The following is a 21,653-nucleotide window of genomic DNA, read 5'->3' as shown; positions in this document are numbered from 1 at the left end:
GTGAGGGCCCATGGTGTTCGAGGTGAGCTACTGGTATGGATTGAGGATTGGCTGTCTGACAGGAGGCAGAGAGTTAGGATAAAGGGTTCTTTTTCGGAATGGCAGCTGGTGACAAGCGGTGTCCCGCAGGGTTCGGTGTTGGGGCCGCAGCTGTTCACATTATATATTAATGATCTGGATGAAGGGACTGGGGGCATTCTAGCGAAGTTTGCCGATGATACAAAGTTAGGTGGACAGGCAGGTAGTACTGAGGAAGTGGGGAGGCTGCAGAAGGATCTGGACAGTTTGGAGGAGTGGTCCAGGAAATGGTTGATGGAATTCAATGTGAGCAAATGCGAGGTCTTGCACTTTGGGAAAAAGAATAGAAGCATGGATTACTTTCTAAACGGTGAGAAAATTCGTAAAGCCAAAGTACAGAGGGATCTGGGAGTGCTGGTTGAGGATTCTCTAAAGGTAAACATGCAGGTTGAGTCTGTGATTAAGAAAGCAAGTGCAATGTTGTCAATTATCTCAAGAGGGTTGGATTATAAAAGCACTGTTGTGCTCCTGAGACTTTATACAGCTCTGGTTAGGCCCCATTTGGAGTACTGTGTCCAGTTTTGATTCCCACACCTCAGGAAGGACATACTGGCACTGGAGCGTGTCCAGCGGAGATTCACACGGATGATCCCTGGAATGGTAGGTCTAACATATGAGGAACGGCTGAGGATCCTGGAATTGTATTCATGGAGTTTAGAAGATTAAGGGGAGATCTAATAGAAACTTACAAGATAATACATGGCTTGGAGAGGGTGGACGCTAGGAAATTGTTTCCGTTAGGTGAGGAGACTAGGACTTGTGGACACAGCCTTAGAATTAGAGGGGGTAAATTCAGAACAGAAATGCGGAGACACTTCTTCAGCCAGAGAGTGGTGGGCCTGTGGAATTCATTGCCACAGAGTGCAGTGGAGGCTGGAACGCTAAATGTCTTCAAGGCAGAAATTGATAAATTCTTGATGTCACAAGGAATTAAGAGCTACGGGGAGAATGCGGGTAAGTGGAGTTGAAATGCCCATCAGCCATGATTGAGTGGCGGTGTGGACTCGATGGGCCGAATGGCCTTACTTCCGCTCCCATGTCTTAAGGTCTTATGGTCTTATTTTCTTGAAAGGTCACACGTCTTTATAAGTCTCTTCCTCACAAGAAAGGGAAACAGTCTTTTGAATATTTTAAAATGGATACTTCTTAGTAAGTAAAGGAATTAAATATTATTAGGGGTCGGCAGAAATATGAAGCTGAGGTTCCAATCATATTCTTGAGGGGTCAAATGGCCTACTCCTGCTGCTAACTCCTTTATTTCTATGTATTTATGCATAATTTAAAAATAAGGGAGGACTCAGTTAAGATAGAAGCAAAGGGAAATTATTTCTCTCAGAGGATTGATAATCTTCAGAACTTATCACCCCATCAAGTACTCTCGTTCCCAGAACGTGGAGGAGGCAGGATTACAGAATACATTTAAAGCAGAGGTATTTAGATTCTTAACTTACAAGGAAGTCAAAGGCTATAATGAGATCAGCCATAATTTTATTCAATATTACAGCAAACTGGAGGGTATTAATATCCTACAGCAGGCCAGTTAGCCTGACCTCGGTCATTGGTAAGATTCTAGAGTCCACAATGAAGGATCAGATTGCAGAGTACTTGGAAGTACATGGTTAAATAGAGCGGAGTCAGATTGGCTTTGTCAAAGGAGATCATGCTGACAAAGCTGTTAGAATTCTTTGAAAGGGTAAGAATCAAATTAGACAAAGGATGCCAGTAAACATGATCTATTTGATTTCCAGAAAGTTTTGAACAAGGTGCCGGACAGGAGACTGCTAAATAAGATAAGAACCTATAGTGTTAGGGGCCAGGTATTGTAATGGATAGAGGATTGGCTAACTGGCAGAAAGTAGACAGTAAGGGGGTTGTTTTCAGAACATTACCATGTAACTAGTGGAGTTCCACAGGGGTCAGTGTTAGGACTATAAAAATTCACATTATACCATTACAGTCTGAACGAAGGAACCAAGTTTCCAGATAATGAAAATATAGGCGCCGGGAAGGTAGTCTTGAGAAAGCGGGGAGGCTGCACATGATAGAAGAGTGTGCAAAGAAGTAGGGGATGCAATACAATGTGACAAAGTGTGAGTTTATGCACTTTATTAGGAAGAATAGAGGTGTGGACTATTTTCTCAGCATGGAAACGCTTTGGTATAAAGGGACTTGGGAGTCCTAGTTCAGGATTCTCTTAAGATTAACATGCAGATTCAGTTGGCAGTTAGGAAGACAAATAGAGGAGGCAACAGCCGACTGGTATTATCGCTGTACTGTTAATCCAGAGACCCAGATAATGTTCTGGGGATCCAAGATTGAATCACGCCACAACAGATGGTGGAATGTGAATTCAATAAAAACCTGGAATTAAACATCTAAAAATGACCATTAAATTATTGTTGATTGTTGGAAAACTCAAAGTTCACTAATGCCTTTTCGTGAAGGAATCTGCTGACCTACCTTAGTCTGGCCTACATGACTGCAGACCCACAGCAATGTGGTTGATTCTCTACTGCCCTCTGGGAAATTAGGAATAGCCAGCAACACCTTTATCCTGTGAATGATTTATTTTTAAACTGCAATGTTTGCATTCATTTCAAGAGGGCTAGAACACAAGAGCAGGAATGTACTACTGAGTCTGTATACTGAGTCAGACTGCTCTAGACTATTGAGAGCTATTTTGGGCTAAGGAAGGATGTGCTGGCATTGGAGGGGAGCCAGAGGAGGATTATAAGAATGATCCCAAGGATAAAAGGGTTTGTCTATGGATTGGTTGAAGTCTCTGGGTCAGTACTAGATGCAGTTTAGAAGCATGAGGGGGATCTGATTGAAACTTCTAGAATACTGAGAGGTCTGTACAGAGTAGACATGAGAAGATATTTCCACTAGTAGGGGAGACTAGGACCCACGGGCACAGCCTCAGAGTGAAGGGATAACTTTAGAAATGAAATGAGAAGAGATTTTTTCAGCCAAAGGATGATTAATCTGTAGAACTCATTGCTGTAGAGGGCTGTGGACTCCAAGTCATTGAGTGTATTTTAGGTTCTTAATTAGTAAGAGGGTCAAGAGTTATGGAGAGAAGGCAGGAGAATGGGGGTGTGAAACACATCAACCACAATCAAATAGCGGAGCAAACTCAATGGGCAGAATGGTCTAATGCTGCTCCAATGTCTTATGGTCACAGTCAGAGTTTTACATGCAAAGAGGCACTTTAGCCCATCACAGTTGTGCCTGTCATCAAACACCTATCAGCTCTCATGGGTCCATTCTTGCACAGTTATTGTCTTGGCTAGGAAATACCTATAAAATACTTTTTTATTTTACCTTTTTTTGTGTCCCTTTATCATTTCCCCAACAGCATTTTTGAAAGTGACCCCCTGCATTTTGTACGCCTCTGGGGCTTTGGTCTTCTGATTATACCCAGGGCTCTTTGAAGGTTTTGGTCCCACTCTTCTCCTTTACAAGTACATGCTGACCCTGCATTTTCATTATTTTCTCTTTGAATGACTCCTGCTGTTCCAATGTGGACTTTCCTACAAGCAGCTGCTCCCATTTCATTTCAGCAAGATTCTGTCTCATTTAAAATCAGACTTCCCCGAATTCAATACCTTCATTTCTAGTCCATCCTTGCCCTTTTCAATATCTACCTAACCCTGAATGAGTTATGGTCATTATCACCAAAATGCTCTCCCACTGATATTTCTATCACTTTCTCAGCTATATACGCTGAAATTAGGTTCAGCACTGCTTCATACTCCTGCTCCAAATTCCTATGCTTATGTAGACCTTCAGCATTCAGTCTGAATTTATTGCATTGTCTGGATAAGATATTTTATAAAATCATGTTCCATGGACACATATAATAACTTTTAAGATCAGAATGCAGGTATAATGGCTCTGCAATAAAATAGAAGCATCTACAATTGAAAACAACTTAGAACGTACTGCATTTGCCAAGATCCTTGGTGGCATGATAACTTTAGAATAAAGTCATCTGGTAGAAATTGAGCATTGCTGATAAAAACAACACAATTTTGAATGTTTTCATCTTGCATACACCCAAGACAATTCACAAGAAATATTATTACTAAAGTAATTTCCTTTTAATTAGCAGCATTAGAACAGACTGCTGATTGGTCGATAAGTGGTCGCAGATTGGCAGAAGCATTGCCGTAGAGAATACACCCATTAGATGATGCCTGACTGTTACCTGTCAGCCTTGTTTCAATTTTAAATGACGTACATTAATTATCCATGTACAATCTTGTACAAATTTTTGAATACCAAACCAAATGCTTAAAATCAGATGCTAATTGCCTGATTTAAGTGACTTTGGCAACCATGGTAAGAAATGTAAGCAACTGATTTTCTGTTTAACTTCCCTGGTTTGGCATTTGAAATGTTATCAATTCTCCCTTTTATACACAAAATTTAAATTAACCCAACCATACTTGTTACTTATCCAGGCAGCTGTGGCATTCTTTAAGTGGCATTATAATCTGAGAAACATCAAGCCCAGATCAAGCTGATAAATAAAATTAAATTCAAACTAATACAGTCTGACTATATTGCTTGCCTCTACTATTTCCACAGTAGATCCATACAGGGAAGTAATGTCAGTCAACCTGTGTAACCTAATGCAGCAAATATTGAAAGCATTTATTTCTAAAGATTTCACAAATTTTTATAAATATTCCATGAAATATTTGAAAATAGAACTTTGGGAAAATAAATACTCCCAATGTACTAATTAGCTTTAGTAATGACCTGACCTTGTGTTGGGCAGCATCCAAAATAAACTCAGCCCTGACTCCATTATTTTCTGGACTTCGATAATCAAACAGGGAATTGGTGAGGTATGTTAATCCCTTGCTGTTCAGACTTTCACCACAACTGAAGAAACAGGCTTCCTTCAAAGAAAAATGTGATACAATTGTTAAGCTTGATTTAAAAGTGGAATAAAAAATAATTTTTATGTAATTACCTATCAAGTATATAAATAAGAATTGAGTTCATTTATTTCATTACTCAAATAAATCAGCTTTTGATTTTAGCCATTTTAACATTTGCATCCATTCAACAAAACACCACACTGACAATTTCTAGTTGAGTCTTAATTGCCCCAATCAAGTTATTTGGCAGCTGAAGTACAGCTTGTGTCATTTTTATTAATGAATTACAATAAAATTGAACCATTATTATACATACGATGAAGACGTTTCACTATAAAGTAATTGGCATTAGCCAGCAAAACAACAAAAAGAATTTGCTGACAAAAAGACATCGTACTTGTAACGTGACTCACCTGTAATTACCTGTACATTGTGGAGAGGAAGAACTAACCTGTTCCAATTTGCCGTAATCAATTTGCTGGATGGTTTGCACCAATCTGATTTTAGCTGTGATAAATGGAATTTCATCCATACTCTCACCCTATTATTAAGAGCTTACTGGATATGCACAGTAGTTGCTCATGAAACCACACAAAAATCTAGGCTAATAAATAAATGCAGAAATACACTTTTACCAATGTGGATTTATGCACAGGTGTGGCAAAAACGTTTCCTCCTATGAGAAAATCTTGAAAGAGGGATCACTGTTTCAAATAATAGGTCATCTATTTCAGACAGTCAAGGGGAGAATTTATTTCTCCGAGTTGTGAATCTTGAGAACTCTTCCTCAAGAGGTGGTGCAAGCAGAATCTTTGAATATTTTGAAGGCAACAGTGGATACATTCTTCATAAGGAAAGGAAAGTAGGAATGTGGAATATTAAGATATGCTATTTATTAAGATATGTTATTTAATATCCAGCTATACCTAGTTAAATTTAAAGCCAAACCTTCAATTTCCTGGAGGAGACATACACCTAAATAGCAAGCATATTGCCCAAAGTACCTTCCAGAAAACAGCTTCAGTATTTTGCACAGATCTGCACTGAAATATTTGTGTAGTATAAAGTGGCCGAAAAGTTAGAAAATCTAGATGAAAGATATTGCAGGAAGGAGGAACTTCTTGCAGAGAAGTTACAAACTTGATTCTCCATAGCACAATACCATGTGGTTCAATTTAATAAACAGATTATAAATTTATAAATAAGGTCAAAGTTTTGTTTAATTTTCCATATTTTTCATTTAATAGCTTCTGACTGCCTCAAAAAGCTTGAAAATAAAAGTGCTCAATTCCACTGAAAATTCTTCCAAAAAACTTTAAATTAGATAAAAATCTTGCGGAATGAAAATAAAATCTCCATTAGCACATCTCTAATAGCACATCAAAATAATATAAAAATTCTGCAGGTCCTAAAAGGCACACCCACAAAAACCTCCCATCCCATCAAATGATATCAGACCTTGTTCTTTGCCAAAAATCACTCAGTTCCAGGAATATTATGGAAAGCAAAGATAGCCCCTGGCTTCTTTTCTCTACTGCCAACTGTCCTATTAAATCCTTTTTGCCTTTTCTTGCCTGTCTTAATCAATAGCAAGCGCCAGAAGCTCATTGACTCCTTTATCACTAAAATATAGACCAATAATTCAATGCTTTGTTCGCAAATTACTCCATCATCTAGCTCATCCAGTTGAAGTCTTCCTGTGCTAGCTCTCAATCACTCTAGCTTTTTTTCCTCCGATCCCTTCTCATTCACTCTGAATTCATTCTGTCTCAGACCCACATCCTGCTTCCCTGACCTTATTCCAACAAAATTGCTGACCACCAACTTCCTTCCTTGCAACTTCTGCCAGTTAAGAGGCAGAAAGATCATAATTACTGCCCTCAGCCCCATTACAAATCACCAATGATGCCATCATACTCTCTGCCATAGTCTGAGGTTGAGATCTAAATCCAGAATATTGGATTGCTATCTCATACTCAGCCGAATTTCTGATATCATTCTCTCATCACAAAGGCTACTAATTTTTATCCCAACTCAAACCTCAGCCCAATGGTAACTGAAAATCTAGTTCAAGCCATCACTGCCTTGATTATTCAAATGCTCCCTTTTTCTACAAAGATAAGCTGATGCAGAAATCAAAAATTCATTGTCTGCTGACTCCTTATCTAGTGATGCATCTTCAAACTTACAACTCTCCAAACAGCCTGTTTAACAGCCCTGCTCCTTCACCCTATCATTGTCAACCTTCAGCATTATTGACTGTATGCTCTGGAATTCACTCAAAACTATTCCACCTCTCTCCTCTTTAAAATTTGAGATTTTTTTTCTATTACGTAATAAGATGTCATGTAAATGCAATTGTTATTTTAATAAAATATTCAATTACTCACAGTTTCACTTCTGTTTGATGGCTCTTCAAAGTCTTTCACACCCATTATTCCCTTAAGGCAGAAAGCCTTGCATCCCACAAAACCCATCTGGCAGTCAAAGAAAAGTTCTCCCATCATCAGCACCTTAAGAAATAGTAGGTATTATTATAGCTAAATTGCATACAAATGTGAAAATGCTTAGCATCATCTTGTAAAAGACCATTAGTTACAGTGCAAATCTTTAAAATAATCATTTGTTTTAAATTTGAACAGTGTAAGGAAACTGCAAATGTAGAGGTCAATAGAAATCACAAGAGCTTGCTGTAAAATAAAGCAAGTGCAAGTTAGTATTTCACATTATAACTCAGGAATTGCCCTGAAAGTAATTATTTCTCAATAACGAATTGATGGGCATTTCACAAGTAATTTGGATGGTATGGCAGCACACTGGTTAGCACTGTTGCCTTACAGCACCAGGGAGCTGGGATTCCAGCCTTGGGTGACTGTGTGGTGTTTGCACATTCTCACTGCCTGCATAGGTATTTGCCAGGTGCTCCAATTTCCTCACATAGTGCAGGATAGATTAATTGACGATGCTAATTTTCCCTGTAGAGTCCACAGATACATAAGCTAGGTGGATTGGTCATGGTAAATGCAGGGTTATGCTTATAGGATGGAAGTATGGTTGGATGCTCTTTGAAGGGTGGGTGCAGGCTCAGTGGAGGCTCAGTGGGCCAAATGATCTCTATCTGCATTGTAAGGATTCTATAATTGTGATGCTCTCCCTTGTGGTTTCCACTGTGCTCCTTTTAATGGAAGGTCAGAAAATAAAAGTTAATTACAAAAAAAATTTAAATTATATCCTTGACAGATTCCTAGTATTAGATTCCAGGTTACCAGACAGTGAGGGATGTTGCAAACTGACAGAACAAATTGCTTTATCTTTTTTCTTGGAAATTTGTCCTGTAATGGGAGCAGCTAGTAGTTCATCAAATCAATGTCAAAGTAGTAAATTTATGACCAGGTCTAGTCTCAAACTAACGATGGTGGTGTAAACAAAACTGCAGTTTTCTTATATTCTGGCACTGAGCAAAATGTGTGGGACAATCCCAGTTTTTTGCAGATAAGTTGGAAAAGTATGCGTAAAAAAAAATCACATCCATACACTGGCAAGGTCTGTTATTTTTTCCCTCAGTTTTAAGTTTTTTGCTGAAGGACTTTGAGGAATGCTGCCTTAAGAAAGCAGGATGAAATGCAACTTTATTTAAGTGGTGTTAATGTTCAACAATATGATACTGTTTTATTGGCTACTCCTTTTCCAAATTTTGAACAACACAATTGTTAAATTGGACACTGTATAATCTGGAACAAGTGCAACACTAAAAGTTCCATTTATGTGCTGTAACTCATTGTAAAGATAACTGATTACATTGTTCACAATACAAATACATAATTATGCAGAGAATGACTGTAGTTTTATTTGCAAACTCTGCTCTATTTAGGAATTTGAACTCCTGCACAGCTATGAGCAATGTGAATATAGATCTTGTTTTAAGGTCAGATTTCTACCACAATTTTTCAATGTCTAATGAAAATCTGCTGTTAGATACAGTGATAACTTGGCCATTTCTCACACTTAATGCTCCCAATTGACATCAATATGCATACTTTTAATAGAAACAATAGATTCTACTTGGCATATTTTTTTTCATGAAGAGATCCCTCCATATTTGTCAGTTCATAAAACAGAAGTGCTTCCACAAACTGTCAATGGTTTCAATTCAAGATAAGTAGCATTCTTATCGACACAATTTAGATATGCCGGTATTGGACTTTTATACACATTTCAATTCAGGAAATCACAGAAAACTCTAATAAAAGTGAAGATATTTATATGCATATTAATAACAGTGAATTAACAGATCAACAACAAGATGTCTTCACAGGAAGCTTTATTACCATGCTGATCAATGAATTGAGAAATACCTCAACAGTTGTCCCTTCTTGCTCCCAGCAAAGCACTTCTTTGGATTTCACTTTCTGAGGGCTGTAATAGCTGCTCTCCGTTTGCATTTCTGTCAACTGTAACAATATGACAATACCTCCATTCAAATGTTACATTTTATCAATAAGTAGTCATAACCTGTCATCCCAATACACAAAATTGCTGCAGACAAATTAATCTTTTTTTGTTTCAAACAAATGCAGCTATTACACAGGAAACAGGTGGAGAAAAAACAGCTGCAACATATTATCCACATCAGGATATAAGGCTCACTGTTGACTATAGTTTAATCACATTGAGATAATGACATGTATTTTGAACATGAGGTTAATGTTAAACTTCTCATGTTAACAATTTATTTGCATCTGCTAGTCAAATACCTTCATCACTGTCAAACCTATATCTATATTTTTACTGAATAATTATGCAACTGATGTGAAAATTAGGAAACATCACGCACACCAATGATTCAAATACAAAATCTTCTTAGAAATGACTTCAGAGAATATTAATATTTATAAAATTTCAACAATCATATCTCAGAACTAATGGCATCCAGCAACAAAATACCATCATAATCAATCAGTAAGAAATTTTCGAAGCTGTCAGATTGAATTCAGATTCCAAACCATTACCAACGGTTAACTTATCCTTGGCAATTATATCAATTACACTGTCATGATTGTAAGCAATATTCATTCCTACAGTATGGAAATACCCACAGCTCTCATTACAAATCCATTTGAACTACTCCTGTTGTGTAACTCATGTTACACATGTTGGCTTTTCATAGCTATGTTAATATGCCTAAGGTAAAGAGTTGTACATAACCTGTACTCTTTATTACCTAACCAGCTTCATCTGTCAGCAATTACTCCAGAGGAAAAGCAATTAATTGATTAAAGGAATTCAAAATCTAGAAGAACAATTTCTAGCATTATTCAATCAACAATAGGATTAATTTAGCATCATGTTATACTGGAGTAATCCCAACTACACACAATAACACTGCAACAACTTGACTCTATCTCTGACCCAAGTTAAGTGTAAATGAATTGTGAACATTTTTACTCAGTAAATAGAACAATTTTAAATAACATTTCTAGAAATTGGCGTGATTATACAAGACTTGGTAATCATACATTGTAAAATATTCACAATTACAGCTGGATCCTTCAACATGTTAAATGAAAACAGAACAAAATGCCAAGATAAATTTAAAAATGTATTTGAGAAGTCCTGAAATTTGTTCTCAATAAAATATTATATTTCAACTTTGCTAAATTAAGTTAAAAACTTAATCCATTCCAAATAGTTACAGTTTATATTAATGCATTATTTTTAAGCAGCTACCCCGAAGCTACTGTTTTAAGTTTCTTTACTCATATGGCATTTTTCTACGTTAAACAATTAACACTGTAATTCTATGTTACTTTCATCTGGAAAAACCACATTAAAATCTCCTGCCATTTAACCTCACCCCCAAACACTTGATAGAAGCTGAGATTGTTGAAAGAAATACATTTTTTAGATACAAACAAGCTGGGCATCTTATACCAAGTCCAGAAACTAAAAGGATCAAAGTTAAAAATAAGTGAAAAAAATAAGATAAGATAAAGGAAAGTTATTTCATTAAAAAAAGCTGAACCCTAGAGGCATATAGACTGAACATTCAATGGATTAATTTAGCAATGCACTTAATCACTTTATTTTTACTCAATTCTTTTTTAAAATCAACCTGTTCAGAGATATTATTACACACCGCTGGAGCAGGTGGGACTTGAACCTGGGCCTCCCAGTACAGGGACAGGGACATGGACCCTAACACTGTGCCACAATAATTAATTTAATCCTACAAATATGAAATGAAAATATTTAAATTTGCCATAAAATTACTGTCTTCAAACAGTATTTGACAAATAATTTTCAGAATGAATTCATTTTCATATGCTGTACTTTATTTGGTTTAACTCCTGAATTAGATTTACAATTTTACCATAAGACTTCGACTAACTGTTTGCCTATTCTTTTGTTTCATTCTCAAAAATCTACATCTATGGGCTGCAGGAAACAGAGGATGATGACAGATGATTGTTGTTCAGACCGGAAGCCTGTAAACAGAGGTGTACCACAAGGATCAGTGCTGGGTCCACTGTTGTTCATCTTTTATATAAAATGATTTGGATGAGACATCGTTAGTAAGTTTGTGGATGACACCAAAATTGGTAGTATAGCAAACCTTAGGTCATCTAAAAGTACAAGAGGATCTTGAACAACTGGGCCAAGGAACACCAGATGGAGTTAAATTTAGATATGCAAGATGTTAATATTTGGTAAGGCAAACCAGGGCAGGACTTACACAGTTAATGATAGGGCTCTGGGGAATATTGAAAAACAGAGAGACTTAGGGGTGCAGGTACACAGTTTCTTGAAAGTGGTATCACAGGTAGACAGGGTGGTGAAGAGAATGCTTAACACGCTTGCCTTCAGTCAAAGCACTGAGTACAGGAGGTGGGATGTCATGTTACAGCTTTTCAAGACATTGGTGAGGCCACACTTGGAGTATTGTGTAGAATTCTGGTCACCCTGATATAGCAAGGATTTTATTAAACTGGAAAGGGTGCAAAAACGATTAACAAAGATATTACCAAGACTATAAGGCTTGTATTATAAGGAGAAGCTGAATAGTCTGGGACTTTTTCCCTGATAGAGGTTTATAAAACCATGTGGGACATATCTAAGATGAATAGTGGAGGTCTTTTCCCCAGGGTAGTAGAGTCTAAAACTAGAGGGCACACATTTAAGGTGAGAGATGAGAGATTAAAAAGGGACCTAAGGGGCAACTTTTCACACAGAGGGTGGTGGCATAGATGGAACAAGTTGTCAGAGGAAGTAGTAGAGACAGGTACAATTACAACATTTAAAAGATATTTGGTCAGGTACATGGATAAGAAAAGTTTATAGGGGCCACACACAAGCAAACGGGACTAATTCAGTTTTGGAAATCTGGTCAGCAAGGATGGGTTGGGGCGGAGAGCTTGTTTTCATGCTGTATGGCTCTAAGCCTATGTCCTTAGTGTTTGTGAACGCTCCAAATATGTTATTGCTAAATAGCAACATCAGTAGCATCACTCTTTAAAGTTTCAAATACACTGTTTGCAGTTTCATTTGTTGAAATATTAAATATTTACACTACAGCACTACAGATGCTGTAATTTAATTCTTGAGTCAAAATTTAAAAAAATTCTTGGTTATCCAACTCAAGAGTTATAATTTCGAATGTTTCAAATGTTATCATTGAAATAACTCCACACAGGCCAGTGTATCATCACCAAGTTACCCTTTATTTACACATGAACAGTCCTTGACTTTAGAATCTTCAGAGTCAGCTATCAGTGTCAGTATGTCTGACACTTACCTTTTTTTTAAAAAACGGTGTACACATCTTTATTCAATTTCTACCACCAGGAAGAAATGCAAACACCCAAGTGGCCAGTGACAAGCAGTGCCCTTCTTAGAGGGCAAATGCTGCATGATCAAACAGTGAAGGGGAGGGCAGGGATTAAATCAAAATAATGTTTGGGGGGGAGGGGGGGAAATGATTCACTCCACTTCCTGCAGTACCCACCTTTCCCTGAACAGCTCAAGACACTTACTTTTTTATCTGCTGGCTAGAGCTCTCTGACTGGGACGATTAATCTGGTCCAATCAGGGAACTCATATTCTATGAGGTCCACCTGGCTGATCTCATAACAATCACTACAATCATTTGTTGCTGCTTCCATAAACACAATATGCAGTGGAGCAGGTAGGGGACTAAAAGGTGACAATTTTACAATATTATTTACAGAACACACTGAAGGAGTTTCTTCTTTGCATGTTTATACCCTACAATATTTGCATACCTATGATCTATTTCAATACCATATTATGAATGTGACCCGATATTCCTTTCCAAAAAGACATCTGCTGTCTTTACCAGTCTGGCTGACACCATCCTCACTACAAAATGGACAAGTCTGTGGTTCTGAAGAAGAGTAATTGGACTCAAAATGTTGAGTTTGTCTCCACAGATGCTGCCATTGTTGAGGTTCTCCGGCAGTTTCAATTTTTGGTTGACTCTTAACTGCACTCTGAGATGGCCTGGCTAATGATTCAGTTTAACGGTAATTAGGGATGGGCAACAAATTCCAGCCTTGCCAGTGATGCTCCCATCTGATGAATATATTTTTTAAAAATGCAGCATCACATAAACAAAAAGATAGAGTCAATTTTCCAAGACCGACCCACATTTTGCTGTTATTTAGATTTACTAGTATGTTTTATGTTTGAAACATATTCTGCTGATAAACTTGTTGTAAGGGTAAGATAATAAACGCATGGTGAAGACGAAAGGGCACCTAGTACTCCAGTGAACAATGGAAACAATAATTTTTGTCTCCTTAACCTAAATTTAAGGAGTGAGCAATAACAAATAAAAAAAAACTGAGGGGAGGATAAAGTCAGTGAATTCAATGTAGAATTCTTGACATTTCATAGAGAGAAATACAGAAAGGGAAACAGAATTTGATTTAGGGAGAAAACATTAAAAAAAAATCAAATTTGACTTTAATCTTCCAAGAATTCATAACCATAAAGAATGTGGCTCCACACTTGTAATTGTTCTCTTCTACACAAGATTGTTGGTTGGCTGTTATGAATAACCATTAAAGACAGTAGAGATGGTAACATCACCTTTGCCTTTTTCTTCACCTTAGGCATCAGCAACAAGGGAGTATTTTTACATTTTTACACTTAAACATTTTTGAGTGTTGTGATTTTCAGTAATAAACACAGATCAGACTTGAAGTTAAGTCTAAATCAGAAGAAAGGATAACGTGTGTGTACACAACAGCCGAAAATGAAAAACACAATAAAACACACACTCTCAAATGTGGGCACACATACTTACACACATGAAGATGGATTCTAGAATCTACTCTATCCAGTTGTGTTTTGATATGAACAAACTGCTCCTCCTCATGAAAGGGTCCAGAGATCACAATTGTAAGCATTTTGCAAAAGAGGCAGATGCAAGGTAAGATAAAACATTTTCATGCAGCAAATAATTAGCACACGGAATGCACTGCCTGGAAGTGTGGTGGAGGCAGGTTCAATTGAGGCATTCATGTTGGATGACTGTTTAGATAAAAATAATTTGTAAGGGTAGGGGGATAAAACAGAAGATTGTGGTGGATAATAATGCTCATTTGAAGATCCGATGCAAACTTAAGGAACAGGATGGCCTCCTTCTGCACTATAAGATTTCTACAATTCTGTGATTGTCTGCAAGTAAATATTTGAAGATAAAAATAAATTAGATCCCTTTGCACTGCCTGGGTTGACTGTGATTGTTAAACAGAATTCTGTTCTTTTGGCTGGAGTAACAGTCCTTCTTTTCTTGTTGATTTCCAGATTAAAATGACTGGTTTCACTCCTGATGCTTGGAATAATAAGATTCATCATCAATCAGTTTTGGTCATATGATCAATACTTTACTGTCCACAGAATGATTTAAAAATGAAAGTTATTGCTACATGATGAAAGGTGGATAGTGGCCATTTGCACCTTCTTATTTTCATGATCCACTGATTCTACTCCCAGAGTCATCATTTTGAGGATTACTCAAAATCTTCAACTTGCTTGCCTGACAAACTCAGGTTAATAGAATATAGTAACCAGATTTCTGGAATTAACAAGTGACTGAATTCTACTGTTTATTACAAGTGACTGAGTTCTAAGCACAGGCAAGCAAAAGATAATTTGTCAACTTATTCTTTTTAAGTTAAGCTCTACTTCTTAAACTCCCACATACACATGCAGACAGATACAAACAAAAAGAACATAGAAGTTATAGTTACATTTTCAGCAAGACATCCCTGCTCCTGTCTCCAACTCTCACATTATGAAGGCCAACAAACTATTTGCCTTCTTCACCGTCTGCTGCACCTGCATGCTTACTTTCAGCAATTGCTATACAAGGACAACCAAGTTTCTTCCACACTCCCCTCTTAGATAATAATGTTGCTGTCAACGTGGATAACCACATGTTTATCCACGTTATACCACTGCATTTACCATGTTTTTGTCCACTTAACCCATCCAAATTACAATGAATCTTCTCTGCATACTCCTCACAGCATACCTTTCCATCCAGCTTTGTGCCATTTGTAAATTTTGAGATATTACATTAGTTTACTCATCTACATCATTAACATATATTTTGAATAGCTGAAGTCCAACAGTGAGCCCTTTCAAGTGCCAATTAAGAGTTTACAACATTGCAGTGGGTCCAGAGTCCACATGTCCGCCAGATCAGATAAGTATAATACTTTCATAGTCACCATTGTAGAAACCACCTTTATTAATTGAATTTTAATTCCACCACTTGTGATGGGTTTTCAACTCAGACCCAGCACAACATTTGCCTGAGATTCTGGGTTACTAGGTCAGTGATACTAACACATCCACCCCCTACACCCCCCCAAGAAAATGATTCCACAAATACAAAACTTCAGTAAATGGACAGATTAGAGAAGTCGCGGTTGGAGAAGCCGAGGTTGGTCTCCTTAGAAAAGGTTCAAAAGAATGAGGGATCGAGAAAAGCATATAGAGAAATTATTCTCATTGGCATAAAGGTCAAGAATCAAAGGACATAGATTTAAGATACCTGACAAAAATAACAAAGATGAGGAGGAATTTTTTTATACCAAGAATGGGTTGCACCTTCAACATACTACATGGGAGTGATAAAGGCAGATTCTATTATAAAACTTTCAAATGGGAATTGGATAAGCCTCTGAAGACAAAAAATGAAAAAAAGAAGTGGAGAAAGGGATTAGGAACATTGGGACTAGCTAAATTGGAGAAAACTAACACTGTTGTAACCATTCACTTACTCTGTACAGCTTTTAAGTAAGTGAAGTAATATGCGAGAATGACAAAACTGAAAGGTTCTGGGGCAAGATATAGGGAGTGGGGTATGAGTTAAAGGACTGCTTCTGTAAAATAAGATTCTGTGTTTTATGGTTAAGTTGTTTCATCATTTGATCACGAGATTTAGAATTCTGGCCATTCATTCACCCTAGTTCTTCATGTTAAGATAACAAAAAAAATTTACATATTTCTGAAAATTCCAAGGTTGCAACGAATATAATGCCACTCTGGTTATAGAAGGAACATCCATTTATTTTTATTGAGTGTATGCAGTGGAATTTCCCAGACTTAAATGCAGTCACTTCGCATGAAAATCAAGCCTCCAGTACCTTATCCACCAGATAATTCAATGTTCCAAACGTCAATCTGCTCTCCATTCATTTCACAATTTAATACAACCGAGTCTCAGTTATCTAAAGCCAATCTTCTAAAAAAACATGTCTGACTTAAACTAACTAAACATATTGCAATGTTTCCTCTGGTTCTGTAACATTTCCTGAAGTTTCCCAGCTTCCATTTTAAGCTGCTGCAGGTATCCTCACATGATTTCAGAAATGTCCTCAGCCTTTTTCCACTCTCAATAATTTTCATTACCATCTAAGTAGCAGCAGTAAATTTTAAGCTTACTCTGCCATTTAATATCTTCGCCATCCTTACTCACAACTCCACTCTTCCACCCAAACCCCACATTCAATTCCCATAGAGTCCAGAAACCCATTGACATCAGCTATGCATATACTCAGAACTGAGTTGCCACAGCCCTCCAGCACAAGAGAATTACAAAAATACACAAATTTCAGTGGTGAAATTTCTCTTTGTCTCAACTCTAAATAGCATCTCTCAATTCCACATCAATGTTCCAAGTTATGGGCATTCTAGTAAGGAGAAACCACCTCATGGCACGTACCCTGTCAAGCCCTTGCAAAGTTCTATATGTTTCAATAAGATCACCTTTCATTCTTCAAAACTGCAGAGGGCACGAGCCCGTTCTATTCAATCTTTACTCACAGAAGAGCCCATTGCTGATTTCCTTGCCAGTCTGAAATTTCTTCCACTTTTCCTGATTTACACTCAAGTTCTCCACATGTGCTTATAAGCCTTTCAAAAATAAACTTATCTCAAGTTCCTATTTATTGTTTCCATGGTTAGCGCAAAATGTTCTGTAGCCCTTTGGCCATTGTTTTCTAGGTAGTTTATTGAGCATCAGACAAAATAATCAAAAACTGCTGCACTGGAAATGCTGGATTAGAAGACCTTTTTGCTGCAATTTCACGTCTTTTTAACCAAGATTTTTCTTTTTACCAAGTCCACCTTTCTACATTAAACCTTGCAATTTTCATTGAAAAAAATACTAGGTTAAGTATCATTAGGAAATTATTTCTGAATGGTTTGCTATACTGCAGTCTTTTTCAATTTTCTTCAGTGCTGTATAATTCTATGGTCTATCCATCAAAGTTACAACTAATCAATCACGGATGCAACCAAATACATGCACCAGAATAACGGCAACATTTAAATACCAGCCCAAAGTCTTTTGATCCCACCACATTTCTAAACTTTTCAATAATTTTTTTGGTCTTCACAGGAAGGATTTGTGAGTGGGTCACAGTTAAGTGTTGAATTTTCAAAACAAAATATGTTTTTCAAAACAAAAGGTTGAATTCACTTAGATAAGGGTTTATTTGGTAAAGAGTCAGGCATTGATGATGCGCATTAAAGCCAGATGTACCACTGTATAGAATGTTGTAGCTCACAGCTATTTCAAACTGAGATAATGAGCATCAATTGTCTGATCCCAGGTGCATTAAACCAGAATGGCCCTTATTTATTTCAAGCAGAGCAGGAAAGTTTTTCCTTAAGATCAGAGCCAAAAGGATAGATAGCCAGTTTAAATGTACATGCAGACTGACAAATCACTCAGTAAGGACTGCTCTCAATTGAGCAGGGAACAAAGTGAAAAACACACATGGCCGGCCTACCAGTCTTCTAGGTTTGGGAAACAAACTTGTCACAGTGAAACAAATTTCAACTGAAATCAAGCTTATGCCTCGTCAGAACTTGAACAATGCCCAGAAAAATTGAAGAAAGTTCACTAATATCGATAATACATTATATATTTGTTGTCACTCCTATTCCCAAGCAAGCTTCTATTCCTGGATTAATAAAGTGAAACTTTATTGCATCTCTTGTTCCATACATGCAACTGCTTTTAATAAAATAATCTACTGCATCCTTGGTAAGACTGTTAAAATGTTTGAGGGATCATGATTAAAGTTTAGATATCTAATGGCATTAAGACTACTTTTCAGATGCAAAATAAGCAAACAAGCTTCTACAAAGCATCTAAAAGCTTCTACAAAGCACAAGCCAGGCATGTGATAGAATACCCTCCAATGAACTGGATGAGTGCAGCTCCAACTCAAAAATCAGGACACTATCCAGATCAAATCAACCTGTTTGACTGGCATCCAACTACCACTTTCAACTTGCACTCTGTTCATCACTGACACACAGTGTATCCCATCTAAAAGATGTGCTACAGTAATTGAATCAGGCTGCCCTGAAAACATCTTCCAAACACACAATCCAAGGACAAAGGCAGGAACTGCATGGGAAAGGCACCATCTGCAATTTCTCTTCCAAGCTTAACACCATCCTTACTGGGAGTAAAATCGATGAGTATTCAGTGTCACAAGAAAAGTCCTGGAACTTCCTGCCAAACAGCACTGTCCACACATCTCAAGGCTGTAGCAGTTCATGAACGTAACTCAACATCATCTTCTCCGGGGCAATTAAAGATGGGTAACAACGCTGGCCTAGTCAGTGATGCCCAAATCATATGAATAAAAATAAAATACCCAATGTGGTAATGAGATCCATGTGGCAAGTGGGCCTACATTCACTGGAGGTTAGAAGAATGAGGGGGACTCTCAATGCAATGCATAAAATTGTGACAGGGCAGGTCTAACTGGACACAGGGATGACATTCCCACTGGCAGATGCTTTCAATGCAAAGGAATATAGTTTCAAGATGTGCAGTTGACCATATCAGCCTAAGATAAGGAAATACTCATCACTCAGGTTGAAAGACCGGTGAAATTTTCTAGCATAGAAGGTTGTGGAGTGACTGAACATATTTAAGAAATATTTCTCAAGGGTATAAGACTTCAGAAAGAGCAGGAACAGGCATTGAAATAGAAGATTAACCATGCTCATGCTAAGTGGCAGAGTTGAACCAATGGGCTGAATGTCCTATTTTGCTACTATTTTCTGTCTTTCTACAAGTGATTATTTCACTTATTTTGGTTTGTTCATGGGATGTAAACGCCACTAGTTGGCCATTATTTATTGACAATATTTCATTGATCTCAAACCAGGCACCAGCTATGTCATTTCAGAGAACAGTTAAAATTATTGTATTTTAATTCACTCGCATGATAAGTGTCACTGGTTGGGCCAGTATTCATTGCCCATCCCTAACTGCCCCTTGAAAAGGTGGTGATGAGCTGCTTTTTTGAACCACTGTAGGCAGATCCATAATGTAAGAATTGCCACATTACTAGAAGCTGGAGGCACATCTAGGACAAGCCAAATAAGGATAGCAGAATTCCTTCCCTGCTTACAATACTGCTATTGGGTAGCTATTAACACCAGATACTTTTTTCTTGGAGGCAAATCTCATCATCTGTCACAGTAGAGTTCAAACTTTGAACTCAGAACTTTATAGTGGGATCTGGATTGCTAGTCTACTGACATTATCACTATGATATTGCTTAATAATGCCAATTGTTTTGGACTGCCAAATAACCAGATTTTTAAAAATTTCTAACCAATTAAAACAAGTCAATATTTTAAAAACAGTATCAGATCATACTCAAATCTTTTGTACTAAAGAGAAGTGTCCCAGCCTGTACACTCTTACCTTGAAGTTGCAATCTTTGAGTTCTGGCGTCATTCTCATAATCATTCTTTTACCTTTTATAGCCTGTATCTCAATCTCCATTTTTTTAAAAACATGAAGACCATAACAAAAAAAATCCTTGTTACATGCAGGATTGGACTCAAAAGAGCTGCAAAAATGTGGGTCAGAAACATTAAAATATCCAAATTACTTAAGCTTCTGTTAACAAACTCACCACAGGTACACATATCTGTGAACATACACAATGCCAAGAAATTAAGCACATAAGATTCAGCATTGCTGGTAGAATATATCATGAAAAATAATACTTTTATATATCACTACCATATGGAGAACATGAAATATTTACTGCTTTGCGACACATTAATCCCAGACAAATAGTTCACCTGAGGCCTAACATTAATCATTTGAGAATCTATGAGTAAAGTAAAATTCTACCCAGGATACAAATCCACCAAAAAAATAGTAGGTATGATTATGTTGGACTGCAATTACAGTTTTGCCTTTGCCAAAACAAAAGAGATCAGTTCACGGGTCAAAATTGAACTGGGATCCCACTGGAATAGATAATTCTAAACTACTCACAAATACTTGCTTCTTCTCTTATTTTCACCATGTACTGTCAAGAAAAAAGAATGGTAGCATAATGCTAATGTTACTGAGCAAGTAAACAAGAGACGGTCAAACCAATGGTCCTGAAACAGGTTCAAATCTCACCACAGCAGCTGGTGGATTTAAATTCAATTAATTGATAAATCTGGGGAAAAAAAGTCTCATTAAAATGACCTAATAAGGAGTGGAGCATGGAAGTTCTTCAGGAGAGGAAATCTGTAATTCTAACCTACATGTGAAACTATCTTATGGCAAATGAACAAAGTAGATGTCAGCCTTGTTGAGCTGTTTTTTTAAACAAACCTTAAAAGTGATAGTAGCTTTGGTGCAGTAAATTCCCACAGAAATAATTGGATCCTTAGGTGGTGATGATCTTGGACAATTTATTTTGATGCCATTTTCATCAACCTCATAGCTTTCATCACCCTCTTCAGAATAACTGACCAGTGCAGGAACCAAAGACCACGCCCAAGATACCCATCCTTGATCGTCATCACCACCTTGCTGCTGTAACTGCTGTTGGGCATCCATACTCTGGTACTGGCATGCATGTTGTCCTTGAGGTCCTGTTTCAGATTCAGTACCTGTGGACACAAGCACTCAACTTTAATGCCATATTTAAACAGCTGACGACAATTTAACAGTGGCCCTCCCACCGCCCCATCAGAAGAGAAACCTCCCAATCAGTGGCTTTTACCAGCTTAAAAATCTCAGATCAATACTGGGCATGAAAATAATGACTGCAGCCAACATTGTTAACATATTTACCAACAGTAGCTACAGATTATAGTGTTCAGCCA

At 37.3% G+C, this 21,653-nt stretch overlaps 1 protein-coding gene across 9 annotated transcripts in view; it reads right to left on the bottom strand.

Moving 5' to 3' along the window:
• Positions 1-21,653, bottom strand: part of LOC122548836 (vacuolar protein sorting-associated protein 13B-like) — a 968,370-nt gene that overhangs the window by 809,116 nt on the left and 137,601 nt on the right. For all 9 annotated transcript variants that reach the window (XM_043687672.1, XM_043687667.1, XM_043687669.1 and 6 more), the window contains exons 8-11: positions 21,157-21,437; positions 9,326-9,421; positions 7,361-7,483; positions 4,851-4,988 (exon numbers count right to left, since the gene is read on the bottom strand). In XM_043687672.1, coding sequence (XP_043543607.1) covers positions 4,851-4,988; positions 7,361-7,483; positions 9,326-9,421; positions 21,157-21,437 — 638 coding nt within the window. The remainder of the gene's footprint in view (positions 1-4,850; positions 4,989-7,360; positions 7,484-9,325; positions 9,422-21,156; positions 21,438-21,653) is intronic.

Source organism: Chiloscyllium plagiosum, chromosome 4 (assembly GCF_004010195.1).
Source record: "Chiloscyllium plagiosum isolate BGI_BamShark_2017 chromosome 4, ASM401019v2, whole genome shotgun sequence".
NCBI lineage: Eukaryota > Metazoa > Chordata > Chondrichthyes > Orectolobiformes > Hemiscylliidae > Chiloscyllium > Chiloscyllium plagiosum.
This window is presented reverse-complemented; position numbering and strand designations above follow the sequence as displayed.